The 22,219-nt window shown below is 34.9% G+C and overlaps 1 protein-coding gene across 1 annotated transcript in view; it reads right to left on the bottom strand.

Annotated features, from left to right (window-relative positions):
- LOC143388957 (A-kinase anchor protein 9-like) overlaps positions 1-18,319 on the bottom strand; it is a 78,482-nt gene extending 60,163 nt beyond the window's left edge. The window contains 1 exon segment of the mRNA XM_077108329.1: positions 18,164-18,319. Coding sequence (XP_076964444.1) covers positions 18,164-18,319 — 156 coding nt within the window.
- Positions 18,320-22,219: the final 3,900 nt, after the last annotated feature.

The following is a 22,219-nucleotide window of genomic DNA, read 5'->3' as shown; positions in this document are numbered from 1 at the left end:
GGAATGGAATAAAAAGTAGAAATAGTTCCATTATAGTATTTAGAATGAATCACTTCTACAAACATAATTAAAGATACTGTTCTAGGCCTATACTACTCATTATATGAGTCATATTATTTTTTCAGAAAAATTAACCAGAAGGTAAACCCCATGAGGGCAAGGACTTTTTTTTCCTCCCTACTTGTATATATTGAAAGCCTAGAGCAATATTAAATAAATATATGTTGAATTTTTTATCTATTTTTTAAAAAGATGTTAGAGTCTGTAAACAAGTCTGGATGGGCGCCGGGCCATCCAGGGAGTGGTTTGTGAAACAACGCCAGTGAGCCATTAAGTGTGCAGATTCCTGATTGGTTGACTGCTGTATCTAGTTTATGTTAATTAGATAAGCTGTGTGGAATGTATAAATACCGCTCCTGTCCTACAATAAACGGCTCCCATTCCTGCTGTATCAACGTACACAAGTTGTTCGTCATCCCCCGGCTAGTTTGCTGTAGCCGGACTGTGGCAAAAAGAAAGAGAGAGAGAGAGAAAGAGAGAGAGAGAGAGAGAGAGAGAGAGAGAGAGAGAGAATGAATGAGAATTTTAACATTTATTTTTTAGTTATCAGCAGACACAACATCTTTGTTTGTATGTGGTGTTGAGGATTGAACCCGGGCCGCGTGCATGCCAGGCGAGTGCGCTACCACTTGAGCCACATCCCCAGCCCCTACATTGAATTTTTTAAAAGGATAATTTATCTTTTATTGAAAAGTCACCACACTAAGCAAGATCATATAAAAGGCATACCTAATTCTACTTTATTAAAATGTTCCATGGTTTCAAAATTAAAATGAACAATTTTCAAATTACTTGAATCACTCTTAAGAGGTGAAAGATAAAAGAATGAGACTAAGTGAATTTCTTTATTCCTTAAAAAGAGGAAATATATGATTGGAATTACCGTAACTATTAAATAGACCAACTACAAAAATGGCTAATAAATGAATAAGAACATAAAAATAATCCTTCTCACTATAACCTCCCTCCTCCACCAAGAAAACCAAAACAGAACAAAAAGTTTCTCATAAAAAATAATATCCATAATAGCTTTCTGGTAAGACTATTGTTTTATAAAAATGTGAAAGGGATAAGATTGTATCATGTATTCAATTATTTATAGCTATTTAGTTTTATTTTAAATTTGAAAAATGGCAAGCTAGCAGATAAGCAAAAAAATCTGAATCAATCAGATAACCATCTGATACTGAAATGATGCACTTTAAATTACTGAGAAAACATTTATTCTAAAACATGCTGAAAATTCAGACTACAGCCATCTGTGTTTGTCATTTGGAAGCCAATTATAAAAGTGTTAACATATGTAGTCACAGAAATCGTTGCAAGATGTACTGGAAAGATATTATGTTCACATATTTATCTTTCAAAAGTAGACCAGATCACAAGTAAATGTCTTATCTTGACCAGAACATGAATAAACAACTGAATATAAATATATTGAGTTCCTTAAATTCAATATTTATAATTTTATAAATGATCATTCTCAATAAAACAATACATTTTCAAAATGTTATATATAAAAACATGCCAAGTTTTTATAATGTTCCTTCAAAAATAAATGACTAATTGAAGTCTGTTTAGGTTTTTGTGTGTACATTGACTATTTTCTACATGCCAGGAACTGTGCTAGACATCAGTGAAACACATGGCCCCAAAAGTAGAACTTCACAGTATAATACCAAACTCTATTATTAAATGGAGTGAGAAATAAGGGTTACAGCAATTTCTTAAGCCTGGCAATTGTTCATATATACATATATGGACAGCGAGAAGAGAGAGAAGAGGTGTATTGTGTTATAGGAAACTGTATTGTCCTGATTTTCTTTAAAAAGGACTTCCGAAAGAGATGTGTTGTGGTTTTATGCCTGGAAAGCATAAAAATTGGATTTATGCCTGGTTGTAAGTATATAGTTCAGTTATTTAACAAATACTTATTGACTGCCTATCATGAGCTATGACAGGGCATGTAGTGATAAATAACACATATGAACTCTCATGAATTACAATCCAGTAAGAAAGATAATATTAAACAAAAAGAAATATGTACATTCAAGTTATAAAAAGTGCTTTGAAGAGAAAGTATATGCATTAAAGACAGCATACAATGGAAATTCAATTTGTGGGACTGTGGGGAGAGGTCAGAAAATGTCTTACTGAGACAAAAATGTAGAAGCTGATATATAAAAATCAATTTGTTAGGGGCTGGGGTTGTGGTTCAGCGGTAGAGCGCTCGCCTAGCACATGCGAGGCCCTCAGCACCCATAAAAGTAAATAAACAAAATAAATGTATTGTGTAGAAATAAAAAAGTATTTAAAAAAATCAATGTTACCTGATCAATATTATAATCAGTGGCAAAACAAAACAGAACAAGAGTATCTGACTCCAAATCCAACCTTTCATTATACTAATTTGCTTTCTATGTATTTTTAGGTCCTTTTTCATTGTATTTCACAATCCTAGAATATTAATTTTAAAGCATGAACAAATGAAATTGCCAAACTGACAAGTGTTTTTTGATGAGAGGAAAAACAAACGTGAAAATGCACATACCTCAAAGAGAATGTTACAAAAATATGTAATCTGGTAATCTCTGTAGTATTTAAAAATAACTATAAAAAGTGATTTTTTATGTTTTTCCTGTAGAAAATGGAAGAAATCCCAAATAATTCTAATTATGGTGACTATCTGTCCTTTGCAGGGCTGTCATTAAGCCTTTTTAATATTTCTTTATGGATGATAAACAAGAAGCTATATAAACTATCACAGAAAAACTTTGGTGGCCTAACCATGGAAACAAAAAGATTATAACGACTAACCTAAAAACCAGCTGAAGAAGGGCAAATGAGAGCAAAGATAAAAGCAACATTTTAGGATGCTCTGAATCATATTTTCCAAAATAACAAAAAGGTACAAACCAGGCCTAGTAGAATGCCTGTAGTCCCAGCTATTTGAGAGGATGAGGCAGAAGGACCTCTTGAATGTAAGAGTTTGTGGTCAGCCTCAGAATTAGCAAGACACACCCCCCATTCAAAAAAAAAAAAAAAAAAAAACGTGTAAGAAAAAAATAGTGCTAAATAAAACTAAGGAAATCAAGAATGGAAAAGACCATAAGACTTTAAATCATTGAGCAACCAAACCTATTTATAGCCTATAATCTCATTCAATTCGATCACCTTCATGTTTAAAAAGAAAACAGATTCTTTAGCTTAAGGAATCATCTTAATTTTGTGTACTTCATGGCCTGGGTATACAGACAACCCAAATATTTCTTGAATTTCAAAACAATATGGACTACATATAATATAGTGCTGAGCTGTCATATAGTACCAGCTATGTGACAGTGGACAAGCCACTTTACATCAGGAGAATTCAGTTTCTTCAACTGTATAATGAAGAGATGCATTAGAAGGATCATTTAAAATTTCCTCCAGGTCTTGAGGTTTTTTGAGAAAATTTTTCAATTATTTCCTTTCCTTTCTCCTTTCTTTACCTGCAATTCTAAGAAAACCAGCATTTTACTTATGAAAATTTGTAAACTGTTGCTTGAAAATACAAATCAACAAAAAAGTATATAGCTATTACTAAATAATCCCAACTGAAAAATGGTATAGGATACAGAGAAAGTGGAATGATTCAGTGTTCAGAACGAATCACATCTAAGTACATAAAATTACCAAAACATTATTTTATTCTCATGTTATTAAGTATCATTCAGAACAAATTACTAGAAAGTTCCATAAAGGAGGTGATTTTTAATAAAAATCAATCATTATACACTCGAGGTCTAGAACAGTGACTGCATATAAGCTCTGAATAATTGCTGAATTTTTAAAAACTGATTTTTTGTGAAAGAGGCACCTCTAGGCATTAATTATAGGCATTATTTCTCAGAACTTCAGAACTCCTACATAGTTTCTTTAACCAAAAACAAACAAACAAACAAAAAAAACCCTAAGATGATATATTCAGGTCCATGGCTACACATGGCTATAATTACTTAATGCAATGTAATGTTATGCAGCTGTCAAAAAATATTTTCAAAAAATTCTAATGTGGGAAAATGTTCTCAGTATAAAGCTGGGTAAAATAAGAGCACAAAACTGCATAAAATGAATCAAGTGGTGTTTTTAAATATATTTGTGCATATAAACAAACTATTAAAAATTAAAACAAATTATTAAAAATAATTACTTGTAGATTATGAGACTACAGGTAATTTTTTCCTTCTTTGAAAGATCTTTACTGCCTTCTACCCCTACATATCTTTAAGGAATATTCACTGATAATATTATCATGGCTCCATATGTTACTATAACTATTTTTTATGGTGCCTATGTTTTCCATTTACATCTGCTTATTTTATACATATAGATGCATGTAAGTATATATGCATACACAGAGAGATCTCTGTATCTAATATGCACATATAAACATATACAACAAAAAATTTAGGTCACGAAACAATCTTTTTAGTTTATTCCATGAACCAATACAATGATATTAGAACTAGAATACCAAGACAGAGTGAGGAACAAAGTGATAAATGCTAAAGCAGTGGCTACAGTTTCATATTGGAGTCTCATTTCATTTTACTATCACATTGGTTCCTATGTTTATGATGAAAACCAAGAGTGTTTTCTTTTTAGCCTGAAGTCAACTGAATCCAGTACTCCTGGCTCTAGAGCAATCCAAATCAATGTGAGAGTTTCATTTCAGATGCTTGATAAAAAATGTCTAGCAAGAATATCATTTACAATTGCTGCTTGGGATAGTGTACTCAGTCTTTGTATGCTTATGTCTCAGGCTGTCTTCTCCCACCACTGTCATTCCACCACCAATAATAACTATTTTCTTAAAGAATAATAAAACTATATACCTACTAGAAATCACATCCGAAAGAGTATTATTCAGATACCACCTACCTCTGTTTCATTTCACTGTCATGCAGGTTATTTTATTATTTATTAATTTTTAAGTCTAGGTTATAAGTGATTCCTTCTGGTAAGCATATAGTTTTGGCAGGAAATATCAACTCAAAAATACAAGAACTGGGCTGGGGTTGGCTCAGTGGTAGAGCACTTGCCTTGCACGTGTGAGGCACTGGGGTTAATCCTCAGCACCACAGGAAATAAATAAAGATATTATGTTCATCTACAACTAAAAAAAATAGAAAAAAAAAAAAAAGAACTGCTACCTCTGTTCAGTTCAGTGATCCATGTTAATGGTCAATGGGTATCCAGTGTTCATCAATAGTTCCCAGGGATGTCTGTTTGATGATTTATATAATGAAACCATGTAGATAATATTAACAAATACAAGTTTTGCTTTTTTCATTTTTTTATTTTTTAGTTGTAGATAAACACAATTCCCATTTTATTAAGTTATTTTTATATGGTGCTGAGGACTAAACCCAGTGCCTCATACCTGCTAGCCAATTTCTGTACTACTGAGCTACAACCCCAGCCTCACCAGGTTGCTTTTGATTTCACTCCCTCTTTCTACCTCATTTTCAAAGACACTCTCTAGTACTCAAGGACTAAGGGAACACAGGATTCATGATTTCTATCCAACTCTAAACCCTGGGCACTTGCAGACAAAACCTAACACAGTAGAAGTATTTATAACAGTAACAAAACTGGAAATGACCTAAATGCTCACTGATGAGAATGGACACTGAGATAAATTTCTATAATGGAATACTATCGCAGGAGTGAAAATGCTCTAATGATATTGAACAAAAGGAAAATCACTGAAGACTTCACATAATGACACCACTAAGTTCAAAAACAGAAAACTAAGTATTGTTTATGTACACATATGTGGTATAAAAAGCAAGGTGATGATAAATTCAGAACTATAGTTAGCTCAGGTGCTAGGGGTGTAATTAGATAAAGATTTTAATGCATTGGTACATGAATGTTTTTAATCTAAGTGATAGGTGTAGAGGTCTTTTTTTCATTTGTTTTAATATTATATATATATATATATTTACCATGCATTCTTCTGTAGGTGAAATACTGAAGTACTTTTAAAGTGAACTTCCTTCTGAGGGAACTGGCCAGTACTTACAACTTCTACCATCCATGACATCTGTTTTCACCCTCTTTTGATAAGAGGAGTGAATCAATTAGATTCTTCTCTTGAAAGTAGGGAACAAGGAAGTAGCAGAGCTGTCCAGAAAGATTATAGAGAAGAGATATCTTGTATGAAGGATTCTAAAATTAGTGCATAATTTGATCCTCATGTAATTACAGCCACACCACTAAAATGACCTCTAAATTACAGTACACATGATCATCCTACAAGATAAATTGCAGCCCAAGACACTTTTCTCTATATCCAATACAGCCAGTTTTCCTTCTGGCATTAAATAATCCTTACAGAAGCACACCAAGTAAAGTACCTGGCTTATAAGAAATCATAATATATAATCACTCAAGTATTGCAAAATCATGCAAAGTGGCTCTATCAATGGGTTTTAAAGTTTTCTGCTCTTTGAAAATCTTTTTAAAATAGTGAGACTTTCTGATTTTGGCATGGGGTGTGTTCTAAACAGTAAAAAGAATTTTTAAAAAGCTTACCAGGAGCTTCGAGTGTACAGCAAAATTTGGGAACCACCGGATAGTGGTTTATTTTATGAGATTTGCTTCCACTGTTTATATATTGGGGTTTTTTTTGCCTTTTAAAAAAATTTTTAAAAATGTATTTAATGGGAAACCATTCCACTATATAGCATAGGTTTGGAAATTCATCCTATAATTTTTGTTCATACACAAACTGATGTGTAAATAAAGGAAGTTAATATATAAAAATATGGAAATGAGATAAGAAATGGTGGCAAGAATGGCATCAATTTCCCATGGCTTTTCAGATTCTCTGAGGCCCTACTACACTTCTCCGTCCTTCCTCTGAAATCTCTGCATTTTTACAACAACCCTCTCTAACCTCATCTTAACTAATCTTAGTTTTTGTTTTGAAACAAAGAAGTCCTACCAGAATTAGACTGTTTATATTCAGCGATCTTAATCAAATCAATACTTCATTTAAAAGAAATGATAGTTTTATTGCTTCATTTGTACAACAGTAACACATACCTACCACTTGGTGGCAGCATACCTACCTAAAAATAATAAATTATTTGGAAAGAACCCTTTCAGAGGTTAAGATATAACACACTTAAAAAAAAAGTTTTCTGCTATATTTAGGTTAAAATTCATACTACTTTTAAGTGATACATACAGCCCCTCATTATCTGATCCCAGCATATTTCTCTACTCTAGTTTTCTGCTATATAGCTTTAATCTTCTAAATTCCAACATGACAATGATTTTAAGAATGGCTAATAATTCTTTAAGACTTTTTACAGCCTGACAAAATTCTAAAGTATTTTATACTAAAAGGCTAAATCTTCACATCAACCCCAGTACCAACATTTACAGATGAGTTACTGAGTTACAGAGAGGTTAAGTATAACTTTATAAAGACATATAGCCACTAAATGACAAAGTCACACTTGATCCCAGACAATCTGGGTTAGCCACTATAGGTTATACTTTTCTCCACAAAATTTTTGAAAAATTCCACTCAGATGTCTCATAAGGAACTTCTAATACAAAATATCCCAAACTGATTTCCCAATCTTGCCTGAAGTCAACAACTGAAACTGTTCTTCTTTTTCTCTTAGTGATAACACCAACCTTCTATCCATGTTCTCTCCTTTACCAACCAATCACATTCTGATTTTATACTCTCTATATTTCTTGATTATCCCCCACACTTTCACTCCTATTTCACCGTCTCAATTGTAGTTCAACAGCCTCTAAATAGTTTTACCCTCAAGTCTATCCTCCATACAGCTGCAAAATGGATCAATCTGAAACTCAATCTTTTTAAGCATCAGTTAAAAATAATTTTTTAAATGCAAGAATTTAAATGAATGAATGTATATGTAACCATATTACTCCCTGTCTTAAAACCCATCAACATATCCCACAACCTTCAGGATAAAAATCTCCTTAACATGAAATTCAAGACCCTCAGGATAGAGCCCAGACCTACCTTCTTTAGCTTCATCTCTTGCCCTATCTTGCTTATACCTTTATACTCCAATAATACCAAGGTCTTGTACAACTTCCCCCAAGGAAGTCAAACTGTTCCACACCACGGTGCTTTACTCTTCCTGTCTCATTTTCCTGAAGTTTCTACCCACACCTCTCTCATTTTTCACCAAGTTTTTCTCAAAACTTCAAGGCTTCATTCAGAGTTTATCCATGCAAGAAGCCTTCTCTAACTGCCAAATGGAATCAGATATTCCTCCCTTGTGTTTTTCATAGAGCCAGAATAATATTACACTCCTAAATTTATAAATATCTGTTTATGTTTCTGCCTACTACTAACTAAATGAAGCTTGTATTTAGCAGATTCCATGTCTTTCACATTCTACAGTCTAGCACAAGATATAACAAGCAATAAGTGCACAAATGTATTTATCAAATGAGTAAATAAATGATTATCTGCACTTCACTTACTGTATTGTGGTTGACTTTCTACTCTATTAGAATGTGAAAATATTAGGGGCAGGCCTGTGGGTTTTTTATCTCTGAATCTACACTGACTTGTATGGAGGTCAAATAAATATTAAATAGATTAATAAGACTGAAAATACCTGAGTAACATAATGAAAGGAACATTTTAAGATCAAGACAGTGACAATGTACAGAATCAACTTGAGAAAATTAACAGAGTCAAAAAAAAAAAAAAAAAAGCACATAAAAGGTGAGTTAGGCCTGATTTTTTTAGGGTGTGAGATAGGAATAGAATGAAGCAGATTTTGAATTTAAAAAAAATTAGGTTTGGGATTTGGCTATGAGTATAAAAAATAATCCCATAATGTTCAAAGGATTTTTCAACAAAGATGCATCCCGAAATAGATACAACTGTGCATAGAGAATATGTTGGTGCATGAGACAGAGAAAACTTAGAACATTAAAACAATTTAAGTTCATATACTAGGAAAAAAATAAGTATAGACTCTTCTTTCATAAAATTAAAATCTTGAGGTCTATATAAAATATAATTTCATTCTTTTAATTTACAAAAAATAAATATCATATACAAAAATAAATCTCAAATTAAACTTTTTCTGTCAAACTTTATTTTAAAAATTGGTATTGGTTGTTTGAAGCAAAAAAATGAAAGTCATTAGAAATACTCAGACATGTAGTTCACTAAAAAGGAATCTATGCAAGTCAAAAGTAAACATTAATTTGACAAATATAAAAGATTTCACACCAAAAATATTTATCTATTAGTAGAAAATAGAATTTCTGTGACTTTTAGCTAAAACCCATTATTTCATTTAAAAAATGTCCTCCTAGTGCACATTTGTTAATGCAGTTTTTACAACTTTTCTAATAACTTGATCTTTAGAGCATCTACTAATTTATTCAACTTTCAAGGAATCAACATATACACATGCACTCAATAAAATATCAATGATGCAGGAAGTTAACTGAGATTATTGACCACACCAATGGCAACAACCCCCACATCTCCCTCACACACTTTTCACACATTAAATTTGATTCTTGAACTAGTATTTTATTTATAATTGGTTCCTTTTTCTATCTTCCCTGGGAAAACAACTAGTAAAGAAAGACCGACTTGAATAAAACTGAGTCCTCTGAGGAATAAATAAAACCTAATTACTGAACCCCCACAATGAACAATCCTTAGAAAACAACAAGGAATTTTATAGTATATGCAATATCAAGAAATAGAAGGCCTAGCATGCATGAGCCTCTGGGCTCAATCCCAGGGCTGCTGAGGGGCTAGGGAGTGGCTAGAGAAAGAAACTGTAGATCTTGTTAGTTTTTCAGAAATCTGTAAGTCAGAAAATCTAATCAATCAATACAATTTATAAAGTCAAATTTTTAAATAGGACTTTGTATAATATATAGAGTAGTTCTGAATCATCAAAATAACTTGAGGCTCTAAAAAATGATCTCTAAAAGGGGAAACACATCAACACACACAAAAAAATCTTATAATTAGACAAAAAAATTTAGATTACATAAAAATCAGAGCAAACAGTAACCCAAAAGAGGAAAGCAACTGCAAACAAGCATTACATTGTTCGTGTAAGATAAAGGAATTTTACATAGAACAAAAGAATATAGATTTAAATAAATAACCTAGGCAAAACTACTCCTGGAACAATGCTAAATTTATGAACAGTCTTAACGTTTAGCACTTTTGAACAGTGTAAAACCCATGCACAAATTAACCAAGCTTTAGGAGTGTACCTAAATGGGCATTAAATATCCTAAGTTCTATTTTGGTGAAAACTACCACAAAAAGTAAAAGGGGAGTCAATATGACAATAAAAATCCTATCTACTAGGTAGAATACATACACATGTCTACTGTGTTCACACAGAAAAATGACAGGGCTTTTTGTTATGGAAGACTAAGTCATTTTTCCCCCCAAACTGATATGTATTGGTAATGATCAAGCCAAAAGGCCAACAGGTGCCCATTTGACCAGCTAGTCAAGGAATGGAATGACTCACTGCACCACAAAAAAACTCAAACTTCACCATCACGCTGTAATCAACTCACCAACAGCTTATTCAAAGGAAGTACCAGTTTAAATTTTGGTGAGCCAAACAAGCTTTAAAAACAAACAAACAAACAAAAAAAAAAAAACGAGATGGAAGATATCCCACTGGAAATGTGTATTTCTGTCTGCTCCTCTCTTGTACATGATCATACATGCTCTCTCGCTTGATGATATATATATATATTAATAATAATATGTAAAACAAATTCCTAACAACCAAATTACAAGAAAGGTAAAGGACTTGAATAGTCTGAAGATCTACAAATGGCCAAAAAGCATACAAAAAAGACACTCAGTGTCATTAGTCATCAAGAAAACAAGAATTAAAACCACAGTGGGAAATCCCTTTATGCCCACTAGAATGGCTATGATTTTAAAAAAAGAAAACAAATTTGTTGAGATACAGAGAAACTAGAATTATCATGCATTATCAGTGGGTATGTAAAATGAAATGGTACAGTAAAATGGTAAAGCCACTATGGTAAGCAATTTGGAGATTCTTCAAAATGTTAAATGGAATTACTATAAGACCCAGAATTCTTAATCCTAAATATATGCCCAAGAGAAATGAAAACAGGTATTCAAATGCTTGTATACAAATGTTCAAAGCAGCACTATTCACAATAGACAATACATAGAAACAATCTAAATGCTGATCAATGGATTAAAGTGTGAACACATTGCTGTATATACACATACTGGAATATTATTCAGTCATAAAAGGGAATGAGGCATGGACAAATGCTACACCATGGCTGAACCTCAAAACATTACACTAAGTGAAAACAGCCAAACATGTAAACACCACTGCACGTGGCCCTTTTTATTTATTATTTTGAGACAGGGTCTCACTACATGGCCTAGGGTCTCACTAAATTGCTGAGACTGGCCTAGCACTTGTGATCTTCCTTCCTCAGTCTCCTGAATCACTGGATTACTGGCATGCATCACCATGCCTGGCTCCCAATTAAACGGATGCTAACCAATTAAATAGAATGCCTAATTTTAATTTTATAAAAATCTTACTAAGAAATAAAAATAATGTCCCTTATCACTAAAGTTTCACAATTTACCAGAACTTTTTTCTATTTGTCATATTAGAAGAAATTAATTCACATTTCAATCATCAGCAGCCTAAATTAAATGTTTAATAGTCATAGTTTAGCTCTTTCTACAAACCTTTTTATTTAACAAAAATAAGAAATGTTTTTGTTTGAAAAATTTTTGTCCCACTCTTGTCATACTCCAATCCTTTGGATGAATTCTATCTTTTTTGTTTCCTCGTTGCTGTGGGTTATCATTCAGTAAGGATGTCTGTGGTGTTCTGTCAATAAAACTAAAAAGTGAAAAGAGAAAGTAAAATAAAAGACACATCCAAGGGACTAGATGAGAACAGGAGTGGGATAAAAATTGTTCTCAAACAAAATTATCTCCTCATTGGATTTTACTGATGCTCTGTTTTCCTGCCTTAGAAAAATTTCTTTAACATACATTTCAAGAAGCCTGTCATGTCTATTCTTTCCTCTCAACACCATGATTTCTTTTATTTCAGAAAAGCCCAAAAGTCATGAATTAGTTTTAAATCACAGGAACGCACCAGTCTCTGATGGAGGCATCAAATTGCTATATCCAGAAAGAGCTTAAAAAATTGTACGTTGTAAAACTGTTATCAAATGTAACTTTGAAAATTAAGTAAGACCTGTCACAAGTATAAAAAACTAGAAAGTTTAAAAGAAATCAGAGAGGGAGAATGGCTTTCTTCACTGTGGAGCAGAATATCTGAAAATGCAAGGAACAATTTTATACCATAACTAGCTTGCCTATCAGAGCAGCACAGTAATTGAAAAATCCTATCAATAACCTAATAAGAGAGCTTACACAGAACATTGTACACAACACTGGCATTACTCTACAAACTAAAAATGCTTGTTAAACAACAACAACAACAAAAAAAAACTCATATAATTCCAAGTTACTGAATGTAGTAAAAATTTTAATTATTCAATAAATAATGACAATTATATAAAATGCTATAGAAGTATAATACTTTGGTTTTGCTGAATTCTAATACATTTGAAGAACTTTTTAAAAATATAGCAAAAGTGATTTATAGGACTAATTTCATTCTAAATACACAACTGTCCTTTAATTTTGTTCACTAATAATTAACTACTTTATTTATATAATCATAAATAATTTTACTTGGAAAAAATGAAGTCATTTAAAATGGAGTTGAAATAGTTTGGTTAATTCACTGCAAGGATAGCCTATGTGGGGCCATCTCTGTCAGGAACTTGTAAATGAGGTCAAGCCCAGCTCTGAAAATATTTAATAATGTAGTTAACATCTCCAACTATTGGGCTTCTTGCAACATCAATACTGAGGAGATAGTTGAGGACCCAACAGCAAACCAAAGAACTACCTAGCATCAGAAAAACTGAATTGCTGCGAAATCCTTTCTACTAAGTTTCATTAGCCCTTCATTCTTACAAATCATTCCATTAACTCAGTTTCTGGGTTCTTTTGTTACAACAAATCTAAAGCAGCAAGTTAGGGAAAAAGGCAAATGAGAAAATACAAAGCTGGACAAGCAAGTTCATAGGAAAAATCAAAAAACTGACAGCAAGGAAAATGGATAAGAATGACAAAAACAAAAAGGCAATCCATAAATGTCCAATAATATAGAATTCTGACTACATAATACAAGTGGTACTGGAGTAAGAATTAGAGTTCCAGGACTACACTAATGTAGGAGACCTAGTTATTTTGCATTTCATATTCTTGTTCTGTATGAGAGTTATACAACATTAACCTGTTTATCATACTGCATGTAATATCTTTTTCTTAAAAATGATACCTGGGGCTGGGATGTAGCTCAGTGGCAAAGCATCTGCCTTGCATTTGCAAAGCCCTGGGTTTAACCCCCAGTTCCAAAAAAGACAAAAAAAAAAAAAAAAAACAAGAACCCCACCAAAAAAAAAAACAAGAAAAAAAGAAAAAAAAAATGATACCTGAACATTGTGCCTGATCATAAAAGAATAATGTTGTAGAGAATTTGTAAAATAAAGTATAAAAAAATTAAAATACCTATAACCCACTACCCAGAGATAACCACAAATGACATCTTGGTGCATGTTTTTTCAGATGTCTTCATATATAAATGCTTACACGTACCTTTTTTTTTTTTAACCTGACATTTTCTGTGGGCATTTTCCCAACTTGAAAAGTGTTTGTAGAATTATTTTAACGGCTACATAAAATAATTCATTCTCCTATTACTGCAGATTTGGGTTAATATAAAGTACTTTACAAAGTACACGTCTATACTGTAGGGGTTGGGGTTGTGGCTCAATGATGGAGCACTTGTCTACCAAAATGTGCGGCTCTGGTTTCAATCCTCAGCACCACATAAAAATAAATAAATAAAATAAAGGTACTGTGTCCATTTACAACTAAAATTTTTTTTTAAAATTATACTATACTGTATACATGAGAATTTTAAAATGATCATTTATTATAAGGTCTTGAAAAAGGAAATTTAGAGAAATCTAGAGAGAAAGAAACAGAAGACCAATTACCAAGAAAAAGATTAAAAAGTTGTATGTTGTAAAACTGTTATCAAATGTTAACACTTAAGTCTTATGAATAAATGAGATACTTGGAGAACCAAGTCTGAATAAATTTTGGGAAATGATCATTTTAGGTGGTTTCTGATACCAGCAATAAGAGACTTCTAATTAAGAAAATTCTGGGTTACTCTTATTAAATTCCAACCTAGCTGGTAACACTACACTCATTAAGAACTTATTCTGTCATTCTGCTCATTCATTCAAGAAGCAAATGTCAGGGACTGCCCTGTGCATGAGCTAAGCCCCTCCAAAAGCCTTGAGTAAAGGGGATATTGGACTGGCAACATACACCACACCATGTGTTATACCAAGCAAGTGGCCTTTACCCCCACTCATCAAGGAAGAGCCTCAGCTCTGGGCTTGAGCAGTACCCAACAGGATTGGGCAACCCCTGCTGAAACACTATCCCCTTCCTTATTGGGGTGGAACATTCTATCAAATGCCTTTTCCCTAATAAACAGAGGGGTTCCAAGTGCACTCGCTCTCTTGCCCTCTTGCCTTCCAGCGTGGAAGAGGACCCTTGAGGTGGCAGAGCAGGCCCACCCTCCACCTGAGAAACTGGTGTCCATGGGTTGCATGATTCTTCGCTGTTTCCTTACTTTAATGTTGCAGCCAGCTCTTTTGACCAGCTCATCTTGCCAGCATGCACAGCTGGAGAGAAGCAAACACTAATTGAATACCTGCTATTTGAAAAGCACTATGCTAGGTTGCATTTAATTGATATTGAGAGTTTTCCTTATAAAATATTCTAGAAAATGAGTCAGTAGCATTTAAAATATTTTAACAAAATGTTGTGTGGGGGTAAGATCCAAAATCCAACCTCTCACTGTACTTATTACCCAGGAGCATCTGTCTCTCTTACTTTGGAAAGCAGAGACTGTTGCCATTTCTCTATTTCCACCTCTTGATCTAAGTTTGCTGATTATGTGTCTGTTCAAAGTTAACTATGTTTAGTAGAACTGCTTTATAAAAATTTTGTTTGGTGTTGGGGACTAAACCTAGGAACTTGTGCTCTACCATTGAGCTATATCCTAGCCCAAGAATAACTATATTTATAATAGTTTTTCAATCCCATTCTAAAAGCACATGTTTATACAAATGAAATAATGTACATACTTTGTTTAGTTTTGTTTTTGCAGTAGTGGAGATAAAGGGCAGTAGTGCTCTACCTTTGAGCTATAATGTAAGCTCCCCCCTGTTAGAGTCTGTAAACAAGTCTGGATGGCGCCTAGCAAAATGCCAGAGGGAATGATTTGTAAAGTAACAAAAGCAAGCCATTAAGTGTGGAGATTCCTTATTGGTTGACTGCTGTATCTATCTTATGCTAATTAGATAAGCTGTGTAAAATGTATAAATATCGCTCAGATCCTACAATAAACAGCTCCTATTCCTGCTACATCAAGATACACAAGTTATTCATCACCCCCCGGATATTTTGCTGCAGCTGGACTGCAGCACCCCCCCCCCCTTTTTTTTTCCCTCAGACAGGATCTTGCCTCAGCCTCCTGAGTAGCTGGGATTACAGGTGTATACCTCTGAAACATCTAAACTATTTCTGATAATGTTGTTTTCACTCTATTTACCATGTCCCTCTCAACCTTAATCCTTTTAATGATTGTATAATATTCCATTGCACTTACATGGCTGAGGAATCATGACCTCAGTAAAGTATTTTATACCAGATAGCTAATGTTACAGCAAACATATGTTGCCTTAAAAGCCTCAAGGATCTCTTACTGGAAACTGGGTTCATTTCTAGGGGAAAATAAACTACAATAAAAATTAACTTAAAAAGATTTTTACCCCATAGGTAGACTTTTGAAAGATAAAGAAACATATACATAAAGAAATCAAAATTTTACTTTGCCAAATCTACTTAGAGCAAGCAATTTAATTATTATGAAATGTGACTGTTCAAAGTTAACTATGTTTAGTAGAACTGCTTTACATACATTTATGAAAGATACATTTGGTAGAAGGCAGTAAACATTCTTAGGTAACAAATAAGATATCTAACCAGAATTTCCATGCTTTTGAAAAGGTACACAAAATTACTTTCAATTTCTTAGATGCAGAGTGTTTGCTTAGTCCCTTGCTTAGTCCCTTGGGTTGCACAACTGTAAGCAATTTGGGGCTTCTGAAAATGCCAATGTTCCTTCATTTATATATCCTAGAGTAAAAAACAAAATCTACCTGTTTACATACAAGCATTTAAGTCTTAACATTAAAAGGGGGAGATTATAAAAAAGTCAATTATATTTTAGAAATACGAAGCTGGTTAACCTACACATTCCTTTAACACACTTCTGATGAACATCTACTACTGCATCTCTGCAGTAAGGCCTTTCTTTCATTGATTACTGAAATCATTGACCTGGTATCCTTTGTTTATGTGGAAGAATGAAGAAAGAAAGGAAGAGAGGAAAAATAGTTAATTGTGTTTCAAGTATGATTATTATCCATTATCTCTAAAAAGAATATCACCTATAAAAAGTAACTCATTGTAGGGAGGAAGGGGGCCTTTCAGGCAAGCCTAAAGAGCTTCTCAAATATGTAATTTAAAAAAAAAATGCTATTCAATTTATATTTTGTCTACGTTAAATTTTTCATGATGCCCCAAGAAGGATATCTATGCATAATACAATTTTGTAATGTTTGCATTACAATTTCCATACATATACACACGCACACACACATAAAATCAGAACTTCACTACACACACACACAAACACACACACACGTAAAACAAATTATTTAAAGCAGGAATTCTAAAGCTTTGTTCTGTGGAATCTTTCCGCCTTCAGAACTTCCAATCCACAGGATACAAAACCAACTGCCATGACAAAGACCTCCAAACAGGAACGTACAAAGACACGCTTTTAAAATCGTCCCTAAAGCCAAGTTCACAGCTGGCACTTGTGGCACACTCAGGCCACTGCTGAGGCAGCTGTCACAGGCCAATCTCACACATGTCATCGAGTGCCAGCGTGCCACCTAAGGAAAACAAGCTGATGATCAGCGCACAAATTCCCCACTGAATAAAAGGAAAGCTCTAAATCCCCACCCTGGAAAACACAATGCCTGCACCACCCATAAAACTCCCTTTAAAAGTGAAGGGCTGAAGGTTTAAAGGCTATTAATTACCACCTAATTATCAATACGGATTAAAGAAAAGAGAGAGAGAGGTGTTTTACTGGGGCAGTCGTGAGAAAAGCACCACAGGATTCAATCACCACCGAAGTCTAGTCAGCTAGGTAGCAGCACCGGGCTTTACACCTCCTAGGAAAAGGGACAGGAGGGAGGGGAGGAAACCCAGACCCTGCAGTACCTCCCTCCGAAGGCAGCGCACCGGGCTGCCGCAAACTCATTCCCCAGGCCTCCTCCCGCCCTTTCCTGGCCACCGCCTCCCACCTCTGGCCCAGCGGTCCCCAGCTCTCCTACCTTCGCTTTGCCAGCTTCTATCTTTCTCCTTCTTTCTTTGTCCTCCATGGCTTCTGCGGGGTAGGCAGGGAAAGAACACGGAGGGGGTCCGGGGTTAGAAAGGAAAAATCGGTTCAGACTGAGGTGGGACGGCTAGCTCCTCGACCCAGGCCACAGGGCCCTGGCGGGAGCTGCCTCCCCCTCGAACAAAACCAGTCAGTCGCTGCAATCACTGGCGAATCGTCCTCCTCCACAGGAGTACAGCGGTCGCCACCACCATCTTCGTCTCCATGTAAACACAGAGTGAGGCGGGAGTCAAGACACGTCACAGAGCGCAGGCGCCTGGAACTCCGCGTTGCCTGGCAGGTGCGCCCGCGGCCCCGCCCCCGCCCCGCCCCCGCCCCCGCCAGCCTCGCTGGCCGAACATTCTAACCCAGTCCTCAGCGCGAGCCCGGAGTTTCCCGCTGCTCCCGCAGGAAACGCACTGCCAGGCAGAGGTCCAAGCCCGTGCAGCCGGCAGGGGCAGGGCAGCGGCCAACAGGATCACGTGGGCGGCTGGGGGCCGGCAGCGCTCGCAATCCCAGGACATGCGCGCTGGGGCGGCTGGGCCTGCGCACTGGGGGTAGCGGGGCGCCGCGCCGGGGGTGGGGGGCGAGTGGCAGGGGGCAAGGGGGAGGAATGGCGGGGCCGCTGCGCAGGGCAGGCGGAGCCTCAGGACGTTTCCCCTGGGCAACCCGTGGGGTCGAGGAGGAAGCTCAGGGCGGGGACGCCGCTGGGCGCTCCAGGCCAGGGCTGCTCAGGTGCCCCAGAGGGAGCAAGCGTCTGGCTTTGCTCCTTCAAACATATTCTTCAGTCTCTGCCATATGAAGCCAATGAAAGATGCCTTCTGGTGACCAAATGATGCTTATGCAAAAAAGTGATTCTGAAAATTTTAATGAATCTTATGTTTTAAAATATTGTGTCTTTATTTCTTCTCAGGAAATGTTTTCAATTCAAAATTTCATGTGACTTGATCAAGTGTGAAAATTGATGGAAGGTCATATGAAAAAACTTCAAATGACTCTTTAAAGCAACCAATGAGAGATCAAAGTATTTTTTTACTGATTGTAAACCCAAGTGTCAATTTTAATGGATTTGACAGATGACTCCTGATGAATTATGATTTTTATATTTATTTTGAAAGAGCAATATAGATCTAAAACAGATGCAGCTAAGATACCATCCTGGTTGAAGAAAGTATCCGCCCTCTGGAATTAGATACAAAATGTACTAGATACTGCGGACATGCCCTAGTTCAGTTCCCAGCAACACACACACATATACACACACGCAAATAATAATAAGTAAAAATAATAAATTCTAGTCCAGATCCAGTTACAAGCCTCCTATTCACAAAACTTAGTAATCAGTTTGTGTTTCTGCCATGTTCAACGCCTATCATGGTCTAATTCCTGTTGCCTCTCAAACTCCTTTATTTCAAAATGTATTTTTCAGTGCATCCAAAGCTAGCTCTTTCCAGAACACCTCCATACCCTTGCCCATGCTGATCCATCAGTCCAGAATCTCCTTTCCTGCCATCCAGTCTTAATGAATTTCCATTCACCTATCAAAGGCAACTCATCCAGAAAGCTTATTCTTACTATTTCCATTTAGAATTATCACCGTTTTTCTACTTATGTGGCACTTTAATTTATGGGCTTATGTATATTTCAATGTATTGTTAAATATTTTGAAGTAATATAATGACAAATCATGTACTTTCCCATTTCTGAAAGGGCTTATATTATTTACAAAATAATTAAGTTGAAGGATAATTGATTAAAAAAAAACTACCTACCAGAAGAATACTGTCTATATACCTTTCTAAAGTACCTTACCCCTCTTATGTACCTGTCTAGAGTTCTGTCCAATCTCTGCAATCCCAGGCCCCTTAAATCTTCTTTTCCCATCCTCCAGGGGATATCATTACACTGAGTCCCACACTTACCATTCCATGTATTTCTCTATATTGTTAATACATATGGAAGTATCCCTAAGCAATACATAGGATTCTTTTGCATGTTTTTTAATCTACATACATGATCAGTATATATGTATTCTTTTAAAATTTACTGTTACAGTGTTTTATTTGTCAGAACTGTTGATACATACAGTTTCTGGGCATTGTTTTCACTGTTGCCTACTAATTCCATCACATGAACATTCCACAACATATTATTTGATTTCTATCTCATCAATTGAAATTTAGATTGCTTACAATTTTTGTTAGAAATAGTGCAGTGCAGAAGGAGACAGGATTTCCTCTGTTTATACTGCTGTTATGGGACTTGCCACACTATTCTCTTATTTTGTTATTACACATACATTCTGTGACTCAACACTGGGAGGGCAATGGCAAATGCTCAATGAATGTAAACTGATTTTCAAGACTTATCCTTTCTGTATTTGAGTGTATGTTTTGTAGACTTAGGCTGCTATTTTTTATAGTACAGATGAAGACTTGAATCTTTAGATTTTCACACTTCTCCTTCAGAAGCTCTAAAAATAAGTTGGAAGTAAACTCAAGACTTAGTATTAAAAGGTGCTCCTTAGCCAGGTAGGTGTACACACCAGGCAGATTACACACCTGTAATCCTAGTGACTCTGGAGGCTGAGGCAGTGTAATTTGGTAAGACCCTATCTCAAAATGAAAAAAGAAAAAGGGTTGGGGATGTATCTCTGTTGTAGAGCAGCCATAGGTTCAATCTCCAGTGTGAAAAGTGGGGGCAAGGTGGTCCTTAAAAATGAGTTTGTGGTATTCCTGAGTTCCTTAATGCCTCTGTCAATTTTGGAACACAATAGATGTTTCTTTATGAAATTATGACTACCCAGTGATCACACTTCTCTCTTCAAATGCTATCAATGGTTTTGCAAGATCAAAAAAAAAAGGAAATATTTTTATCTGTGATGAAATCATCCTGGCTTTCAAAACAAACAAGCAAATACTTTGTTGTTTGAAACATACAGATAAATACATTGCCCCACTCCTAGCATGGATTTATATTACCAGGAAGTATCATGAAATGGTTACATAGAAGGATTATTGATAAGCTATCAGAAAAATATATAGATATATATAAAACATATATTCTAAGAAAAATAAACATTTGTTATGAGTTGAACATAACAAACACATTATACTGTTTTCTGTCTTTGCAGATAAGACCCAGAGCTTGAAAACAATGGGTTTATGCAATGCAAATAAATGTATTAAGTCTTTCTTTTTTAAATGAAAAGAAAAATGTTTATATGTTATCAGCACAATTCTATCCTATGTTGTGTTTTTCCTGAAAGTTCAAATTTGAAGGAGGAATTTTATGTATACAAAATGAATATTTATGCACACAAAAACGTTTGTAATATTATATTTTGGGGAAAAACTTGAAGAAACAACATAAATGCCCTAAAATGAAGAATAAGTAACTTATAACATGAAAATATGTTAGAATTTAATGAATTTATTAAAGCTATGATTTTGTGAAACTATGTATTTGTTAACTAATAAATAGAATTGTAAATAACTCTGATTACAATTGTTCTGTTTTTTGTTTGCTTGGGAGTTTTTTTGGTACTGGGGATTGAACCCAGGGTGCTTTACCACTGAATTACATCCCCAGCCCTTTTTTAAAATTTTTATTTTGAGACTGAGTCTCACTATTTATATTTAAACCTCATGTTGCTGAGGCTGCTGTCGAACTTCTAATCCTACTTTTTCAGACTCAGGAGTCACTGGGATTTCAGGTTACAATTATTTTTACAGTTGTTAAATTGTATATTATTTGTCAGAACAAAGTGTAGAAGAAATAAAACTGAATGTGTAAATTTGGTTTGCTTTAGTGGTAATGTAAATGGAAATTTATCTATTTTTAAAGTATTTATTTTTAGTTGTATTTGGACACAATACCTTTCTTTATTTATTTTTATGTTGTGCTGAGGATTGAACACAGTGCCTCACACTTGCTAGACAAGCGCTCTACTGCTGAGCCACAATTCCAGCCCCAGAAATTTATTTTTAAATTGGTCCTTCTTATACTAAATTTAATGTGATAAGATAAAGCATCATGTTTCATTTTAAAGAATAAAGTGTGTATATTGTAGTAACCAAGTGTCCTCATGTGCTTATAACTGATGGTTTTCCCAGAATGCTGAACATTTCATAACTAAAATCAAAATCATCCTGGGTGAGTGGGAATGATGAGTCACCCTATAATGTATCTTTAATTGGTAGAAAAAATGATTTTAAAAATTTCTTTTTTCTTGAGACCATGGGGATTGAACTCAGAGTTACATTGGCACCCTTTTACTCTTATATTGAGACAGGCTCTTGCTAAATTGCCAAGGCTGGCCTCCAACTTGTGATGCTTCTGTCTCAGCCTCCCAAATAGCTAGAATAATAGATGTATGCCACCATGCCCAGCAAGAAATTATAATTTAATTTCAATTGTTAAGA

The sequence above is a fragment of the Callospermophilus lateralis genome, unplaced genomic scaffold (assembly GCF_048772815.1).
Source record: "Callospermophilus lateralis isolate mCalLat2 unplaced genomic scaffold, mCalLat2.hap1 Scaffold_45, whole genome shotgun sequence".
NCBI lineage: Eukaryota > Metazoa > Chordata > Mammalia > Rodentia > Sciuridae > Callospermophilus > Callospermophilus lateralis.
This window is presented reverse-complemented; position numbering and strand designations above follow the sequence as displayed.